We start from the raw sequence: 20,684 nt of genomic DNA, 5'->3' as shown, positions 1-20,684 counted from the left end.
CGTAGTGTCGTCACCGCGGCGGCGCGGGCTCTGGAGCCCCGAGCCGAGGCAGCAACGCCGACGCCCTGCGCGCACCCCCTCCGCGGCCCCCTCCTCCGCGGCCCCGCGGCCTCCATCTTCCTCTGGCTGCCGGTGGCAGCGCTCGTCTGCGGAGCGGGTGAGTGGCGGCGCCGGCCGCGACGGGCACTCGGTGGCCTCCTTTTCCCCACGCGGGCGGCCCGCGTCCTTCATCCCTCGCGCAGGGGCCGCCCTCTCCTCCCCCCACCCCCGGCCGTCCGGCCTCCGGGGCCTCCCCGGCTTGCCCCGCCCCGCCTCGGCCTGCCCCACCGTTTGGCCCGTGGGCTCTGAGCAGCGGTGGCAGCGCGGCCTCTGCGCGACCGCCGAGCCTCGGCCCTCGCCGGCGAGCGTACCCGGTCTCCGCCGCCGCCGCGCGGGCAGGCGTCGTGGGCCAGGCCGGGTTCGAAGGCCCCGGGCCTTGGCGCGTCGGACTCCGCTGGCTCGCGGAGCCGGGCCGCACCGAGGCCGATCCCTGCTCCCGCATCGGGGGAGCCAGGCGCCGCGGACCTTGGGGGAACGCGCGCTTTTGTGCTGAGGACCCAGACATTGGACTCCTTTCGCCTAGTTTGATAAGGGAATCCTAAAGTCCTGCCTGCCGACAGGACGTGTAATTTAATGAACCTGTAGTCGATAAGTACGTGTTAATGGTGCTAAATAACTGATCATCTGACACGGGGCGGGGGTTGGGGACCCAGGGAGAGGGGAGAGAGTGTTGTAGCACCTTCCAGCCCGAGGCGCTTTCCTTAGATGGCCCTTTTCCTCAAACGCCCCTTCTTGTCTTTGGGTAGCAAAATGCCTTTTCCTAGTCGTTATAGTTCGAATGTGTGTTTATTATTGCTAGTCAGTAATCATTACCAGAGCGTGATTGTGATTTGAGGGAAGTGGCAAAGTGCTTTGATGTCTACCTGATGTTCAGTCTTCGTACAGATCTTTTAAACAAGGATCGAACAATCGAGACTTTACCCACATTATGAATTTTGCTTCTTTATTTTACAATGAGATTTTTAAATTGATCACAGCAGATTATATTGCTGTACTTAGTATTTGGGTTCAAACCTTGTCAAGTGTTTTCAGTTTGCTGACCCATATCTCTCAGTTCCTACGTTTCTTAAAATTCTTAATGAAGTGTTTGGTATTTTGAAGATGTGGATGGTGTATGTTATAGAAGAGATAGTTGAAAGAAGCAGTGTTCTGTTGTAGCATCTTTATGTTTTTTGTTTATAGCGCCATTCCAGAGCACAGATGTTGAGAGAAAAATCAGTACTCCTTAGCATTTGCTGTACTTAGATTCTCCCCCTCCCCCCTTCCCACTGTTCTCTTTGCCGGTCATTTATGTTCACAATGATTCTTGTTTTCATCATCATTACCATTATCACTTATTTTAAAACGAATACTCTATTTTTCAGTGATGGTATCAATGTAAACAGGACGTTGAGGAGTCATCCTAGCTCCGATGAAGCCACACATTCAGATAATTCTTTAGCAGCAGAAAGACTTGTTGCATAAGTGAAATGGGCTATTTTAAAAAGAGTTAAGACCGGAGATGTTAAGCTTTATTTTGTAGTTGTACAAGTGATGTGTCAAGATGATAAATGACTCAGTGGTGGGACCGAAGTTTTCTCCTGTCCCTTTTACACTTTATAGATGTTTCTTGAAGAGCATGAGTGGTGTAATTTCTTACTGTGCTCTTGCATCCGAGTGGAAGAACAGTGGGTTTATCTATTGCACCAAATTAGTTCATATGTATGTATAAGTTTCTTGAGTACACAATGCTGAATATTCTCATGCTGTAAGAGTAGGTAGGAACTAGGTTAGGTTAATAATTTTGGAAAATTGAGAGAAATTGAAACTTAATCGTTTTTAAAGCCACATCATTAAAATTTAACATAGTCTGGGAATCAGCTAAGGAAAGTTTGATAGCCTTTGATCTCTCTTTGGTAAAAGGTGGAAGGCAGCAAGTGACAGTTTGAAATATAATTATCTTAAGAGTTTGAGATTTTGGAGACTTACTCATACACATAGGCATTCATAGAGAGACACGGACAGCCAGCACTCAGCCACACACACAGAGACAGGCATTGGATTGGTGTCATAAAGTGGGAAAGCACTACTTTGGAGAGCTCTGCTGTGATTCTTTATGGTCCTTCATATGGTCTTGGGGTGAAAGTGAACTTGCAAATAAATATACAAGGAAGGGAATGGAGAAACAGAAGGCTAGGTTTTCAGGCAGGAATTTAACAACTCACACTTTGGCAGATGTGCCCACACAGGCTGCGCATGGCTGAGGACCGCTGCGAATGAGGTTCAGCACAGGCAGAAACTTGAAAAGACTTGAGGCGTTTGTTTACTATGGACCTGCTTAGAAAAACTGCTCTATGAAAACCAGGACTACAGTTTTTATGTTTCAGGTGTCTAAATAGGTATTAGCCTGGCTGTCCTGGAACTCACTCTGTAGCAGGCTGACCTTGAACACACAGAAATCTGCCTGCCTCTGAGAATAAAAGGTGTGTACCACCACTGCATGGCACATTTTGCTTTCTTAAAAGTACACTTTTGAACAAAGTCCAGACTAAGCTCCGATATTTCTCTGAAAGTAATTTTTGTATTTCAGTTTTTGCCTAGAGTGTCCCTTTTCTCTTCTAGTGTACATAATCACTTCAGTTTCAAGAGGTTGAAACTTCTTAAATTGCTGAATATGTTCGTTCATTCACTTACTTTTCAAGAATTTTTTTTCTATTGACACATGGCTGCTAGCTTTTTTAGCTTTTTTTTTTTTTTAAATAGGAACAAAATGTCTTGGGCTTAGTACCCTGCCCCCTCCATGTGCCTGTGCACATCCTCAGAGAAATCCTGAGAAAACTTTCTCTAGAACTACAGAAAATGACTTGTAAGCTATTAAAAACTTAGGGTGTTGTTAAAGTTTTGAGAACAAGAAAGAAAAATACTCTTTAATTGTTGCTGTTTGATTACATAGGGGATACCAGAGCATTGGTTCACTAAAAGTATCTGAAACCAAGGTGCTCTGAGAAAATAGAGTTTTGAATGAAAAAAATTTAAAGACATTAGATTAGAAATCAGTGTATTAAAATGTAGAAGGGAATTCAGGTGTTAGGAAATCATTGTAGAAATTGCCAAGTGTCATTCATTATGTGTTTAATTTTAGACAGTTCTTTGTCGGAGATAATTATTATTCGAAACAGAGTCTCACTGCCTAGACTTTGCTGACCTGAAGAGTGAGGGGCCCTGAACTCACATAGCCTATGTTGGGATTAAAGATGGGCACTTCCACACCTGGCTCAAGACTTAATTTTTTTTGACCATTTACAAAGTGAAGAATGGCTCTAAGAAAGTAGTTGAGACTTAATATTACCCAGAAGTTTTAATCTGTTGGTATAATCTTAAGTATATCAGACAGTTTTGAATGGCATGGTAGATGATAGAGAAAGGATAAGCATAATACTGTAATTCACAGTTTGTGTGAGATGAACATGTGAAGCAAAACAGTAGGCTGTCAAGTATATTGCTAAGTTTTTAGCTGGTGAGTTTACTTTTCCTTGAAATGACATGTTCATCTACATTGAAGAGAGCCATTTTATTTTTTGTGTGAATCATGTGGCTAAGTACGTTTGCTCTGCTTTATTTTGAAAGAAAAGTGAGATACTTGTTCAGCATTTTTACAGATTTTATTGTTGTGAGTTAAAGATAAAAAAATGCTGTATTAGTAAGTACAGTGCATAAAATAAAATTTAGAAGTGCTGGTTCAGAAATCACACTGCCTGTATTGTGAGACCTTTTGAAAATTAGTTATTTATTTTTATTTAGTTTTAAATTGCTCTTCTGTAGAAGAGAAACAATAATTGCACCTGCTTTACAGGATCTAATGTTCAGTAAGTGTGAAGTATATGTTGTTTGACTATTATTGCCATGCTATGATGATATTTCAGTGGTTAATTCAAAATTTCAACATTTTAATGCTACTTACAATACAAAATGACTAAATTTTGAAATAATTTTTTTTTTCTTTTACTACCTTTGGCTAGTTCAATTCTTCATTTGCAGATTCAGCTTCTACCCGCTAGTTCTTTTTTGAAGTTCATAGATCTGCTTGAGCCTTCGGTGTCATTATAGGCAGGGTATCAGTTTTTTCTTTTTAGTGGATAAATTCACAAAGACTTTATGACCTTTAACTTTCTTTATGAGATTTTACTGGTAGATTCTAACTCATGAAACTAGAACAGAATTTGAAGTATATGGACAGTCACTTGTAGGATTGTATCTAAGTGTTTCATAATTTTCCTTGATTGTCCTAGAAGGATAACCTAGGATTCATATATGGTTTTATGAATTTTTAAAATAAAGTTGTATGAGTGTTATGTCTGTCTACACATGTGTTCCTGGTTCCTCAGATCACCTGGGACTTGAGTTACACTTATAAGCAAGGATGAAGGATGTGGGTGCTGGGAATCAAACCTGGGCCCTCTGGAAGAGCAGCCGGTGCTCTTAACTACTGGACTTCCTTCCTTCCTTCCTTCCTTCCTTCCTTCCTTCCTTCCTTCCTTCCTTCCTTCCTTCCTTCCTTCCTTCCTTTCTTCCATTTATTATGTATACAATAGTCTGTCTGTGTGTATGCCTGCAGGCCAGAAAGAGGGCACCAGACTCCATTACAGATGGTTGTGAGCCACCATGTGGTTGCTGGGAATTGAACTCAGGACCTTTGGAAGAGCAGGCAATGCTCTTAACCTCTGAGCCATCTCTCCAGCCCCCTGAACTATCTTTCTAGTCCTTACCTATAATGTTTTTATACCAGTCCTTAAGTAATCACCTTGCCGTCATTTAGTGAGCTTACGTGTTCTGCTTCATATGCCGAACAAGAGGTGTAACTTGTAAGCTGTAGCACCTTTCTTATAAATTGTTAGTAATAGTAGAGTAAGTAGTACCTGCCTAAAAGTACAATTGTCAGAATTAAATGGCATAATAATAATAAGCTGTGTACTACAGCGTCCTGACTAGTAAAATATTAAATGAATTTAATTTTACAAATTAATTTTTCTCTGGGTTCAGCTTTATGCTCCACTGCTTACTCTATCAGTTTGATCTTTGCTTATTAATTTTTAATAATTGAGTTTATAATATAGAATTGTTTTATTAAATGAATATGTATAGAGGAGCGTTTCTTGGCCCATACTGTTGCCCCCCTCCCCCATGCAATGTGGATTGTTTGAATGCATTATAATGTGCTTGCTAGATACTGTGGTACCCTTTCCAACTGCTATGACAGTAAAGGCATCTAAGATAGCCAAATCTTCTTTGGACTGGTATAATTCCCTCCAATTAAGAATAATTTGGTTCTGATGACCCACACCTGGCACCCCCAGTATTGGGAGGCAGAGGCAGGATGATTAAGTTAGGTCAGCCTGGGCTGCAGGAGACCTTGTCTCTTCCTCAATGGGTGGGCAAGTGGTGTGATTTCTGTGCAGCTTGACATTAAGTTAGAATACATTAAGTTTTTTATTTTACTGTTAGTAGCAGCAGTACTTTTTTACTGCACCTGCCTGTTAGAAATTTGTTTTTGCTAAGTATACCCGATCAAATTTCTTGATTTAAAGCTTCAATTAAGTTTAAATAATTTAATTTAAAATTTAAACTATTATGTCCATGCTGGAAAGCATCAAGTATGGTTCCTTTCTAGGGCTTTGCCTGAATTTCTCTTACACATAGTTAATCACTGGTTCTCTTTAGTATTTCACTAACATGTTATCCTAGTAGTAAGAACTTCACTAGCATATATAAGATGTTCCCTTCCAGTTACTATTACCATATTTAACATTTCATGGCTGTTATCCCTTGCGTTTTAGTTACTTTTCTATAGCTATGTCAAAAGCTTGACAAAAAAAGTTGATCAATACAACTTCTAAAAGAAAGCATGTGATTGGCTTTATCAGCCCATGATGGCAGAAAAAAGGCTCGGCTGCAGGAACAGCTGACAGCTGACATCTTGGCACAAAAGCAATAAGGGGACAGAGAGGAAGAGAGAGGGGTAGGCAACTGGGAATGGGTGAGCCTTTGAAACCTCAGAACCCACCCCCAGTGATACCCCTTTCAACAACACCACATGTAATCTTTCCCAAACCAATCAGTAACCGAGGACCAAGTATTCAGATGAGCTAGTGGCGGCCCGTCTCATTTAGACAGCATGGATATTTTTTGCTTCTTCATATCACCTGTTATATATGTCCATGCACATGTGTAGACTACATGAGGCAGCTAAAGCTCATTATATAATTCCCCAGTCTTTTCAGCCTTTTTTTTTTTTTTTCAGTGACAGGAGACCAGGTTGTCTCAGAGCTTGATATTTAGCCAAAACTAACCTTGATCCCCTTCCTCTGTAGTGCTTGAATTACAACCTTGTACCCATGTATTGGTCTCCTAGCTTTGATACTGGTGTAATTATTTATTTAGGCTTTGAAAAAAATGGTATTTGATAAAAATATATTTTATGTAGGTTTGCTTTAAAGATTTTTGTTTGAGACTTCTTTTTAAAATGTATATAGTATTGGGATAGAAATCTACCGCTGACCTGTATCTCTGGGTGACCTAGTCTCACTGAGTTGCCTGGGTTGATCTTGAACAGAAATGTGCTCTGAAGCCCAGGTAGCCTTTGAATTTATAATTATCCTGTGCTTGTCTGCCTGCCTACCAGAGTAGGTAAGATTATAAGCGTCTGTCACCAGACCCAGCTAAAAGTGAGACATTCAAAATCTAAGCTTAGAGTCAATTTTTTAAAATAATTTTTATGGCACTTTGTAATTTTCCCCCATTCAGTTTATACCTGAATCAGAATAGCATATTTTGGTTTTATTTACTGTAACCTAAAATTTAACTGCAGTTTAATTCTCAAAGTTAAGTATTTTAAAATTGGAAAAATCTTTGGTCATTTAATTTTACTTACACTATTAAATTTAATTATGAGATTAAATTTTACTTACATCATTAATATTTATATTTTTAATTATGTTCTGAGTCTTTATAAATGGTTTAATAGAACAGAACACTACTGTTCATAATTAGCACTGTTTTCCTTCTCTTGGTCTACTCTCTGAACCTTTAGAACTCAGGTCACATATCTACCTACCTTCCAAGTTCTCATTTCTGATCCTATTAGCAGCCTCAAATATTAATAGTGTATTGATATTTTATAGTATTTGTATGTCTGTAATCTGTCTTGGATTATGAATTTCTTAAATTTGATACCATAGTTGCTTTCCCTTTGTAGTAGATGTTAGTATATCTGAATGGATGAATGGATGAGTAAATGGTTTGAACTAATATCCAATTCTGTGACAACTATGTATTTTATTGTTTGTAAATAAGTGTGACTATGATCCCAGAAAAATTTCAGATTTTAACATGTGTAAATTATGATGATTTAATTGTTATGTATTCCATGAGCCATTTTAAATAGACACTAGAGTGTATTTTACTTAAAATACCAAATGTAAGGAAGTACTTAAATAAAACTTTGAGACAGAAATTTGTTTATATCAAGCAGCTATATAATTAACAGAGACTGAAAATAACTTTTTAATTAAACCTGCTTGTCTTGTCTTCTATATTACTTGGTATCCCCAATGTTCTTTTTCTTTTGAACACTGTCTTATTTTGGAATACTTTAGATTTATAGAAAATCTGAAAAGCAGGATAAGTGTTCCTCCATACCCTGTGTATATCTTCAATACATTTCCCCTTATTTTTTCTTTCTTTTTTATTTATTTATTTATTAAAAATTTCCACCTCCTCCCCACCTCCCTCCATTTCCTTTAATTACTGACCTCTGATGTAATGTTAGTGCTTCTGTCAGAGTAAACAGAAGATTAACTGTAATACATACTATACTCAGATTTTATCAGCTTTTTCTGTTCTGTTGTCAGTCCACATTTTACTTAGATTAATGTGTCTATTTTAAGTCAGTTAGTATTTCTGTAATTGACTAATGATTGTTTTACTACTTAACATGGATTATTTTTTTAAGGTGCATTTTAAATTTTATGTCAGTGTTTGACTGGTCAATGGAGATCCCCATCTTCCTGGAGCTGCAGGACTTGGGTGCTGGGAACCACATTTTCATCTCCTGTAAGAGCAGCACATGCTTTTTAGCCAAGAGCCATCTCTTCAGCTTTAACAGGAGTTATTTTTGATACTAAGTACTTAATATCTGAAACCAATTTCTTAGATTTCTTTATAATTTTGATAAATGATAACTCAAGCAGTATAGCTTGAGTTTTGGATGATGGTACACTGTTTTTGATATTTTTTCTTTATTGAATTGTGTACAAATCTAATAGGACCTACCTTAGAAAAGACAGCCTCGTTAATTTATATCAATTTCCCAAAAAATATGTTCCCAGAGTATTAGTGTTGTGATATATCCTGGGAAAATTTTTTTTTTTTGGACCCATAAATATGGGGATCTTCTTGCTTTTTGTCTTAAAAGATTTTTATTCTTACTGGCCTGTCAAGGTGTCTCATGCAGTGGTAGCTGCATAGTAAATGTTCGACGACTAAAGAAGAAAATATTGTTAAAGAAATGCAACCTTATTATACCCAGTCTTTGTCAGCTTTTGATCATAGAATCTTTTTTCCTTCATAATGCTTTCTAAATCCAGGGAAACATGAAGTCACACTGTTTGGATTAAAGAGCCATATTGGAAAGTTTACCTATTTTAAAGAATTCAGTCAGTATGCTTAATTGCTTTCCTTTGTCCTTTCTCCATCTTTCTCCTTTCCTTTTTTCTTTTCTTTCCTCTTTCCTTTCCTCTTTATCCCTTTCCTTTTTATTCCTTTCCCCTTCCCCCTTCTCTTTCCCCTTCCCCTTCTTCCGCCTTCCCTTCTCTTCCCTTGCTTTTCCCTTCTTTCACCTTCCCTCTTCTCTCTTCTCCCCTCTTCCCCTCCCTTTCCCCTTTCCCTCTTCCCCCCTTCCCCCTTCTTACACCTTCTCCCTTCTTTCCCTTCCCTTTCTTCTTCCTTCCTCCCCTTCCCTCCCCTCCTCCTCTCTCCCCGTCCTTGTCCTTTCCTCCTTTCTTCCTTTCTTTTCTTTCTCCCTCTCTCCCTCCCCTCCCCTCCCCTCCCCTTCCCTCCCCTGTCATTTCTTCTTCTTTTTTTTTTATAAATTGCTCTTTTTTGGTAGGGGAAAATAAGTTGACACAGGGTCTTACTGACCCAGGCTGACTTCAAGCTCCTCTTTCTGTAAGCCAAGGATGGCCTTGAACTCATGATCATCTTCCATTTGAAGAGTGATGGGATATTTCTGAAACTATTGCAATAATTAAGACATCCCGCCATTTCTTATAGTTTTCCTTTATTCTTCAGAGTCATCTTCCTTGTCTTTATCCCCTGGCAATCACTAATTTGCTGGGAAATAGTTTTTCAATAGCCTCCAGTGAGCCAAGTCTTTCCAGGTCTTAAGCTCAGTATTAAAGGTGAATAGGTATTAGACATTGTCTATGGAGCTGGATAACTGTGAGGAAGACCTTTAAATTATTAAATGTATTTCCTCTGTAAAAACAAGCATATTATCTGATCCTGTTTGTTATCGAGGATTAAGTTATACACATTTGGGTAAAATGCTCACCGAAGTATTGCATATAATATCTGGACATTTTAGATCCAGTAGCTATATATGGGAACTCCATACTGTCTCCCTTTTTAAGATAGTATTATCTTAGCATGTGACCCAGACTGGCCTCAAGCTCCTGATTCTCATGAATTCTGGGATCGTAGGTGTGCATCATACCTAGCTTTCCTTCTCATTTTTAAGGAGAAAGAGCTTAAGCCTGGTTAAGAAAGTTTTGGTAGATTTGGAGTTACTGTAAAATTTTTAAAATACAGAGTACAAGATATTCTAGGCAATCAGTATAGTTTTTTAACTAGTTCACTTTTAACCTAAAACCATTAATAAAAATAATTTAGTCTTTGATAATTACTACATCTTGAAAGCATGAAATATCTTTTGCTTAATGCTAGTAGTGTGTAGGTACAGTTCAAGTAGACTAATTCAGCATCTGTGTAAGCCATACATAACTCACTAAAATAAATCTACATGTAATGCGATTGTTTTCTTGTTCTTTATCTTGTTTTCTCCTAAAAGAAGACCCTCGGAGGATGTGTGTATATGTGCACAACTTTGTGTGCATGTGCAGACTTTTCATTTGTTGGATGTAGTTAATAGTTTCTTTGATTTTACAGGAAAAAAAAACAAACCTTGTTTCGCTTTGTTATATGTGAATAATTTAAATGCTTTGTAAATAAAACAGGCTATCTGTGGTTTTTAGTAGTTATGGGACCATAATTCAAATAATTGAATTTTAGCTCTTTTATGTGGACTTACTATCAAATCATTGTTTGTTTTTATGAAAATGTTATGGTTAAAAACATACAGTTTTATGGTTTAAACTATGTAATTCTTTCAGATATGTCAAATTAATGAGCTATATAATTATTTTTCTAAAATAATGAATTGAGTAAACATTTGGTAGGGTTTCTGGTAAAATAATATTCTACATGTATGAAGAAAGATCATTCAGTAAAGATTTGTTCCACATTTCCAAATGTATATTCTAAAAAATAGTGAAGGTTAAAAAAAAACAGATTCAGAAGTGTGTTCTTAGATTCAAAACTATTAAAATAATTTGGTATTAGGTGATTTTCAATTGGTAGCTTTATTTCTTATGGTATTTTTTTTGTCTTTCTATAGGGTTGAAAGACACACAGAAGTCTTCATGGATATAGTTGATACATTTAATCATTTAATTCCTACTGAACACTTAGATGATGCCCTATTTCTAGGATCCAACCTGGAGAATGAAGTCTGTGAGGATTTTAGTACAAGTCAAAATGTCTTAGAGGACTCGCTGAAGAACATGCTCAGCGATAAGGATCCTATGCTAGGATCTGCAAGTAACCAGTTCTGTTTGCCTGTTTTGGATAGCAATGATCCCAATTTCCAGATGCCTTGTTCAACAGGTAATTCTTCCTTTTTTTTAAGTCTGCAATTTAAATTAAAGACTTTTCAGCAGCATCTTTTTTTCCTTTTCTTTTTTAAACATGAGCATAGTGAATGTAGGGTTCTTTTCTTTACATTTAGAGTCTCTTCCAGGCATCAGAATTAAGAAAGTTTCCGCTAGGCTCTCTTCCATGCAGTGTATAGAGTTGTTTTCAGAGATATCATGGATCTAGGTAGAATGACCGTGTAAATTGTCATATTAAGATGGAATGTTTATAAGGACTAAAGGGGTTTCTGTTGATAATTACGTCCTCATAACTTGTGAAAATTGGAACTCATGCTAGAAATAGAGTTTGCCTGGCAAATGGGACACATTGTCACCTTTGGCCTCCTAGAGTCAGGGACAAAGACTGACTTGATGTAAGCCTTCAGCTTTCATAGTTTTCTTGGCTAGAATTACAGATACATTTTGTACATGTGTTTCAAAACCAGACAGAACTCTAGGTCTGTGCTGTCCTGTACAGTAACCACTAGTCATACATAATTATTACCATAAACTAACAGTTCTTGTTGAGATGTGCTGTAAAATGTACATTAAATTTTAGATAATTTGATATGAAAGAAGATTGCAAAGTATTACATTAACTTCTTGATTGTGTTGAAGCAGTATTTTGAAGACATTTGGTTAAATTATGAAAATTAATTTTGCCTAAATTTTTACAGAGTTATTTTATGAATGTGGTTCTCAAGAATTGCCTCAAGCTGGCCTCTACCTCCTGGGCTCATGAAATTCTTTTGCCTGAGTGGAGGATATCTGTGCCTGGCTTTCTTTGTTGGCATTTATTTATTTGTCCATCTATCTATTTAATTTGCTGAGATTGAACTCAGGGCCTTGCACATGCCAGACAAATAATCTGCTACTAAGCAGATGTAAGCCTAGCCTGTTTTTATAACAAATGACTGTTTGGACCTGTGAAATCACTCATGTGACTTGAACTGTTGGAAAGCGCTTTTTTGGTATTTGTATTTGACATAGCTGAAAGAGTAGTAAGGAGAGCAACTCTCTGTTAGGCTAAAGTATTCTTGATGAGAAGTGGCTCATATAATGGTACATGCTTATAATCCCAGCACTTGGGAAGCTGACGGAGGAGGATTTTAAGTTTATGGCCAGCATGGGCAACATATCAAGACCCTGTCTCAAAGTCAAGGAAAAAGGCTGGGAACACCTGATTGTTTCCCAGAGTATTTCCCAGACTTTTGTGATGCTGATTTGTTTGTTAGTGACTTTAGATCTCTCTTTTCCTTTCAGTATATTTATTATTTATTTTTAATATTTTTGTCCAATATTTTAAATTTATATAGTAACTGAAGGTTTGGAATGTCTGTATTGCTGTTCATTCATACCATGCTGCCTGAAGACCTCAACACTGATTACTAGGACTCTGATTTCTGATTTCAATCACTCCTTATTACTGAAGTGTTTGAATTGCTGTTAATGGTGTATCTCTGAAATGATTCCTTTTGTGTGGTGTTATCACACAGGTCACTTCGTTACTTGTATTACCAAATGTTTCAAAACTTTAAAATTGTTTTCTGTATGTGTTGTGCAAGGGTTTTTTGTTGTTGTTTTTTACATTTATGCCTGTGTTTGTGTGTAGTTGAATATATCTTTTGTTAAGTGCTTTGGTGACCTTTGCTTGTCCTCACACTATTGGCTGGTTTAGTCCACATTCAGGAGAAACATTTCATACCTGTACACTTGTTGGAATTACTAATAATAAATCAGTTACCACTGGTAATGCTTTGGAGTTCTGGAATTAGCATGGTTAGCATCTTGCTTGACAGTTTTTACTTATAAAATTCTGATTCATTAGTAATCCTAATATTTCTACTGGCTATTTAAAAAACCTTTTTAAAAGATAATTTCTACTGATATAAAAGTTTTTAACTGATGTACAAAGACTTCCGTTTTGGTTAACATTTCTAGTTAAATATTTAAGATTCTTTTATTGAAATACTTATTTTTCAGAATTATTAATATTAATAATGATTCTGTTTTGAGTAGAAATGTTCTCATTAATTTGTTGGCTGTAATTGTAATTATCTTAGGTCTTTAGTAAATTATCTTTTGTATACATATTTGTATGGTATATGCACTTTTTAAGACATGCAAGATAATCTTTGGGACACTTACAGTAATGTTAAAGCTCCTGTTAATGATTGTTTAAATTTCATTATTTGCCAGTCAGTCAGGGGATTTGATTCATGCTTCTTTTTTCTTTTGAGATAGTTGGATTGATCAAAAGCTCACTTATTTTCTAATGACTACAAAATGGAAGACATTTTTAAATTTTTAATTATGGAATAATACTATTTAAGAGAGCTTCAAAGAAGAAATTTATTGTAACTTAATGAAAATACTTTGTAGTGTGTAATTTTCCCAGCTATTTATAAGTTACTTTGTTTTTGTTGTTGTTGTTGTTGTAACATGATGTAGTTTTTATCCAGATGTTTGTACCTGGCTCCATAGGTTTTTACTGATAGTTTTGACTGGAGGTAAACAGAGAAATGTTCCTGTCTGTATTTCTCAGGAAGGCTGTATACTGTGGTTATTTTATAACTTTGGATTTTTTTTTAAATAGTTCTGTAAACTTAGCTCTACTCTACAGAACTCTGGGGTGTTTCTGTAGCTGTTTGCAGATTTCTCTTTTTAGTGACACAGTTGGGTGGTTTGTATTATATTTTCATTGTTTATAGAAACCTCTTGCCTGTAATCTCAGTATTTGAGAGGGTGAGGCAGGAGGATTGGCAAGATTTCCAGTTCAGTTAAGGAAACCATATGGACCTGTCTCCTTAGAACCTTTGCTCACACTACTTGCTTCTGAGCAGAGTAGACTTGTGATTCATAGCGACCGTGAGGTTTCTTAGCAGTAGTGTACACCAGTACCGTTTTTTGCCTGTTTCTTTTTTAAAAAATTATTAATAATTATGCATCTTCATAGGTTAGTGTGATAATTCAGTACTTGTACACAATGCGTGATGGTCCCTTTAAAGCCTGACTTGTGTTGACAAGTTTCACATCACTTTATTCTATGTTACCATATTCGTTCTTTGTATTCAGCATCGTTTTTGTGTACTTTTTACATATTTTCTGTTTTTTCTCTTTTAGAAATTTGTTTTAGTGTTTTCCTTTTTTGATTTGCATGGTCATATTTTCCTTGTCTGAAAATATGAGGAAATTTGTGGAATATGTCTGAAAATTGTGGAAGTTGTTAAAAACTCTTTTTTAAAAATATTTTATTTGTTTATTATGTATACAATATTCTGTCTGTATGTCTGCCTGCAGGCCAGAAGAGGGCATCAGATATCATTTTAGATGGTTGTGAGCCACCATGTGGTTGCTGGGAATTGAACTCAGGACCTTTGGAAGAGCAGGCAATGCTCTTAACGGCTGAGCCACCTCTCCAGCCCCTTGTTAAGAACTCTTAATGTATTCTGTATATACCATTTTACAATGGCATTTTATTGTCATAGGAACAGAGTAGTTCTCTGAATTTATTTTTCTTTTCCATTAGTAGTGAAATATTCCCCAAATGTTGGGTTATTTTGTTTTAGATCTTTTGATGGTAAATAGGAAATTTAGTGATGTTTTACTGTGGAATAATTGATTGTTAGCCAGATAGTCCGCAGTAATTTGGGGGAAATGCTAAGTAGCAGATTGAGAAATATTTACTACTAAGTAGTTTATGTCCTGTTTTCTCTCCTTCAGTTTTAGGTTAGGGAAAGATTTTTTATTTCCTTACAAGTCATTGCTTGGGTATAGATAGGCCTTGTTAGGTAATGAAGTGGAGGGGGAAATCTGTTTTACTAAAAGTTTAAACGTTAATCTTTTCTTAAAATAATACCTAACACTTAGTATTGTTTAACTGAATATCTAGGTATCATATTCTAGATGTAAAATTAGTCATCAAGACACCAAACTTGGCAAACATGTAACTTATTTCATATTGCTACTTTGTATTTGTTTTGTCATGAAAGTCATTTCAGTCTTAGAAGTTTTGGGGGCAGTGTTTGCAGAAGGAGCTTGCAGGCAGAGGTAGTTTATGAAGAAAGCTATTAGTTCTTTTTTTACAGAGAATGTCTATGAAGGAACTTGGTAAATGGTTAATGCTTTCTTTTTTTTAAAGATTTATTTATTATGTATATAGTATTCTCGATATTCTGTATGCATGTATGCCTGCAGGCCAGAAGTGGGCACCAGACCCCATTACAGATGGTTGTGAGCCACCATGTGATTGCTGGGAATTGAACTCAGAACCTTTGGAAGAGCAGGCAGTGCTCTTAACCTCTGAGCTATCTCTCCAGCCCCAAGGTTAATGCTTTCTTGTTAAATACCAGATATTGTGTAGAGGTGATTAACTGACCTTATTACATCTTCAGGACACCTTAAGAGCTGTAGCTATACACATAGTAACTGTCAGTTACATTGCTGTGATTAAGTATTATGACCAAGAAAAATTTAAGGAAGGAAAGACTGATTTATTTTGGTTTAGAGATCTAGATTGTCAGTGTCTGAGATGGTAGGGAAGGCATGGCAAGCAGTTGAGGGCCAACGTAGGAAGGTGGCTTATTATATGTCAGCTCTACACAGGAAGCAGAGAAGGAGAATAGGAAGCAGAGCTGAGATTTTAAACCCTCATAGCTCACCCCAATGATGTACTTTCTCCAGCAAGGCTACAGTCTCAAAAGTTCTGCAGTCTCCTGGACTCAAACAGTACTGCCAACTGCTGACCAAGTGTTTAAACACATGAGCCTCTAGGGGTTATTTCTTGGAAACCACAACAGTTATCAACAGATTTTCTAGATGGTTAATTTCCCAAGTTCATTAATAAAAAAAGCCACAGTATCAAGATTGGAATATGTCTTAAGTTTTCTGCTGCTTATGTAGTTGAATGCTCTTGCAATCAGGACTCTAAAGCTTTTCCTCAAATTTCATTTAGTTTTATTTTCAGTTAGGATGATGTTTTAAAATCTGTTTTTAGAAGAATAAAGTGGCTAGACTTGTTTTTAAGATTATGGCTTTAAGGGAGATTTATTAGGGTCCACAGTGGCTCATAGTTATTAAAAAGACTGGGATTTCGAAAGGGAGATGGAGTGACATAAATCAGCTGGCTAGTGATTCAGTTGGTTGTGCAAATCAATGCTCTTAAATATGTGCAGTTAATAAGTCCAGTGGGTAGAGGTATGCGACAAGCTGCCTTAAATGTTTTTTGTCAGGCAAACAAACTTATCATTTCAGGTAGATTCAGTTAGCTATAAGAAGAAAAAGCCTTATTCTTGTGTGTGTGTGTGTGTGTGTGTGTGTGTGAGAGAGAGAGAGAGAGAGAGAGAGAGAGATAACAGATTTTATATTATATATGCACACATATAACTTAAAGCTATACACATACACACACACACACACACACACACACACACACACACATATATAGTTTCTCTATGTAACAGTCCTAGCTGTCCTGAAACTAGGTCTTGTAAACCAGACTGGCCTCAAACTCATGGGGGAACCACTTGTCTCTGCCTCCCAAGTGCTGGGATTAAAGACATACACTACTCCTGCTCGTCTAGTTTTAAAATCTTTTTAAGAATAGTATTTTGCTGTGTAGAGTGTGCCTAGCCTTGTCCTTACTGTACCTGCAACTGTCACAGTCCTACTTCAGCCTGCTAAGCATGGTATTTTTGTTTAAAATGAAATATTTTGAGCTGTATTCATTGCTGAATGAGTGTTTTGTGCTAGCCGTGTACTAGGCTACAAATATACAAAGGCGAATAAAACAAAATTTGCCTTAGTTATCCAGGAGCTTAGCATTTAATATAGAAATAACAGTTTTTGATGAATTCTCTTAACATATTTTGTAAGACTAGTTATGTATTTAGCGTTCATTTGTTGGAAGAGATAGTGTAGCAGTGGCCTTGAGTGTTCCTGAGCTGTGTTGTTAATGCCAGAAAATCTTGGATTATTTCTCAGAATTGTGATTTCAGCAAACAACCTTGAATGATAAAATAAAAGTACGTTATCACATCTTTTATCCCAAAGAGCAGACTTATTCAATGTTCACTACAAAAGCAATAACTGCTCTACATATATTATTCCAGTTTCTTACTGTAGTTCACTGAGCATGCAGGCATCTCGCCAGGCATACTGTGTGCCACTCGTGTGAAACTGGAAGAGGTCAGAGGCACTGACTCACAACATTATGATCCTTGATCTTACTCTGCTCCAAAGAAGACTTTCTTTTGTCCTGATAGTCTTGTGTATCTTGTCAGCAACCATGAATCAATCAATTCCTAGCTCCTTTACACTTCTTAACAGTTCTGATATTCATATATGCAGTAAAGAAGTAGGCACTTAGTAATCTTGACTTGGAAAAAAATGCAAAGAAAGAAGAAGGTGGGGGACTAAGAGGACAGGCAGTGAGCAGGTGTGCTGCATCTGGCCTGCTGCAGTTTCTAACCAAAGCATAGAAACCTTCACTGTGAAGGAGCAGAGCCTGGTGCCTCAGGGACAATTATCTCAGAAACTAAACTAGAATTTCTTTCTATAGTTTTATTTTCATGTTTAATAAGTGGCAGTCTTTAACAATATACTTTCAGGGAACATAGGCTTTATTATATTTTGAACACACTTTTAAAAACATGTTTTCCAATATATCCCCATATAGGCAGTATTATGAGACTAATGAAGACTAACTAGTATGGCCTAATCTCAAGATGGATCTTAAAGTTATTTTTCAGATAACTTTTCTTGGGTATAAGTTATATGATACTGTTTGAGTGTTGCCAAGACAATAAAGTTTTTCTTGTTTTCTTTTGTCAGTTAAGTACATGGGGATGAGATTGTGCAAATTTAAGGGGTTGTTAGGGACGTTTGTTTACAGGTTTGCTCTGCTCTCTTTGTAGAAGATAGGGCCAAGAAACTATCTGGTATTCTCTGTAATGTGCCCTGTGTGTATGTGTGTGTGGGGGTTCCATGAGGGAGGACTCTTTGTATTAGACATGCAATTTTGTCATAACTTTTGTTTTACAAGTCAAGTTTAAAGTGGTAACCTACAGAGTGAATTCCTGTGTTTGATCATCTTTGGTTGAATGATTATCCTTGATGTTTTTTTCCAGTTAAGATAGCATTGCAGAATCCTGCTATCATTATCACTACCTGCTGGGTTTTGGCATTCTTTTATGCCTTGATTTTTCTCCCTGGATTCCCCTCTATCTCATCTTCATTGGTTTAGTTGGAAAATCTCCTTAGACGATTTCTCAACTGAAGTTTCTGGTGTGAATACTGTGCTTTGCTATCCATCTCTCTCAAATTTTACTGTTTGCTAGTTGTGACATTTTGCTACAGATTTGTAATCTGCCTGCAGAAGTTATAACTGTAAGTGCATCGTGATAGTTATTAAATGTGGCTTAGAGAAAACTGTCGTGAAATCCTTTACATAGACATTTGTTAAAGTCTGAGGATGTCGAAGGTGATGAGATTGTTCAGTGTTGATTGATGTAGGCCCTCTTTTCCTGGCAAAGCTAATTTCCTGTAACTACTCTTGAGATCAGGATGAGACGTTTTTCTTCATGTGGTTGCACAACTATATTAGATACCAACTCCACAAATAAAATGCGAAAAGTGCCCCTTGTGTTGAATGGACAGCAGCTGATACTAGCTTAAAGGAGACTGTTAACATACTCTGAAATTGTTTTATGTAAAATGACTATATTTTGATAGCCTTACTCATTTTAGTAGGAAAAATGCTTGCTGGTCCCACAGGCTTGCTGCATCTGCCTTCCAGATACTAGGTCACAGGTGTGCACCACAGCACCTGGCTTTCGTCTCATTCTTTTTTCTGCTACGTTTCTTGTGTGCATGTGTGTGCGTGTGCACGCATATGTGCACTAGCATTCGTGTGCCTGTGTATCTTCATGTTGGTGCAGCTTCCTGCAGAAGTCAGAGTTGTTAGATCCTTCTGGGGCTTGAGTTACCAGTGTTTGTGAGACACCTGATAGGGATTGAACTTGAGCCTCTGGGAGATCAGTGCTGGCCTTAACCCTTGAACTAGCTCTCTAACTCCCCAAATTTTATTTTTATCGCTCACACTCTCAACTGAAAATTTAAGTAAGTTTATTATATTTGCACATACTCCTTTGAGAGAATGTTCTAATTTAACTGTTTGGTGTTTTTATATAATTTTATATTTATTTTATATTTATACATTTTAATGTGAAATTTACAAGATTTTTTGGGGGGTCATTGAGATGTCTCATGGGTAAAGGTACTCACTGGTCAAGCCTAATGACCTGAGTTTAATCCACATAACGTGGTAGGAGAGAAAAAACTCCCACAAGGTCACCCTGGGCTTCAGAGTTAAAAGAAAGTAAAAGCCGGGCGGAAGTGGCACACCTTTAATCCCAGCACTTGGGAGGCAGAGGCAGGCAGATCTCTGAGTTCGAGGCCAGCCTGGTTTATAAGAGTTAGTTCCAGGACAGGCTCCAAAACTACAGAGAAACCCTGTCTTGAACCCGCCCCCCAGAAAAAGAAAGAAGAAGAAGACCTCACCTCCTCCAAATAAAACTACTCCCCCAGAAAGAACAGTAAGAGAATTTGGAACCCGTATTCATGTATGTGGGTGATAGGCATTCTTAGGCAGACTGGTGGGCAGTCTATGATTTTCTTATTTTATTTTTATCATTGTGGGTGTGAGTGTGTGTATGATGGTGAATGTGTGTACCGTGGTGCACAGGTCATGGTTGAAGATTTGTGAGTCAGTTCTCTTGTTCAGCCTTTATGTGAGTTCTGGGCATTGAACTCTGGTTGTCAGGCTTGCGTGTTAAATGTTTTTATCTGCTGAGCTGTTTCTCCTGCCCTTGTTTGCTTTTTTTTTATATGAAGAATTCATGAGATGTTTTTTTGAACTTGAATTTATCTTGGTCTAAAAACGCAATAATTAAATTCTTTATGTTAGGAAGGACAGTGAATAATAAAAACCTTTAAGTGCTTTCCCGTGTTGCCTTTTAAGGATGATCACTGAACAGGAAAGAGTTCTGACTGAAGATAGAGTGAGGTGGGGACTGGCATCTCAGTGGCCTGGAGGGAGATTCTTGGTTCAGGGCCTTGTCTTGGCTCATTTTCTTTCTTCTTGATGTGTACCTACTTGGTTTTTGTAATGTCTTGGTAGGGGCAGGTCCTATTTTTAAAGAAGGAAAGTCTCACTGATGACCTGATTTCCATCCACTTCACAAGCTTAGACATTCTCTGCCTCCCTACTAACTCCAGAAACACTGTTTTCCAGCCTTTGCTTTTTCCTTGGTTCTGACTTACTGGGTTATGTGGTCTCAGAATATTTGACTGCGGTTTTAGGTAGGGCTAGGTTCACCTTAGTGTGAAAACAACTGCATTTGACATTGTTAATCTTGTAGGTCACAGCCTAGATAGTACTCATCATCTGTAGTAAGGTGGATTGGGTAATGCAGTCTCTATGAGTGACATGTACCCGGATACAAAAAAGATTAGCTGAGTGATCCTGAGCAGTCACTAGTAGCTTCAAGCTTGCCTGCCATTCACTAGTGCTCTATATACTGA

The 20,684-nt window shown here is 37.5% G+C and overlaps 1 protein-coding gene across 6 annotated transcripts in view; it reads left to right on the top strand.

Annotated features, from left to right (window-relative positions):
- Positions 1-34: 34 nt before the first annotated feature.
- The window catches only part of Phf3 (PHD finger protein 3), a 76,801-nt gene continuing 56,151 nt past the window's right edge, over positions 35-20,684 (top strand). For 2 of the 6 annotated variants that reach the window (XM_085679479.2, XM_085679477.2), the window contains exons 1-2: positions 35-157; positions 10,808-11,076. In XM_085679479.2, the coding sequence (XP_085535605.2) occupies positions 10,833-11,076 (244 nt within the window). In that variant the 5' untranslated portion in view covers positions 35-157; positions 10,808-10,832. Of the gene's footprint in view, positions 158-554; positions 692-10,807; positions 11,077-20,684 lie in introns of those variants that run through there. The other 4 variants (XM_048430434.3, XM_085679480.2, XM_048430437.3 and 1 more) reach the window with 4 other exon arrangements.

This window comes from Myodes glareolus, chromosome 18 (assembly GCF_982192425.1).
Source record: "Myodes glareolus chromosome 18, mMyoGla1.1, whole genome shotgun sequence".
Taxonomy (NCBI): Eukaryota; Metazoa; Chordata; class Mammalia; order Rodentia; family Cricetidae; genus Myodes; species Myodes glareolus.
This window is presented reverse-complemented; position numbering and strand designations above follow the sequence as displayed.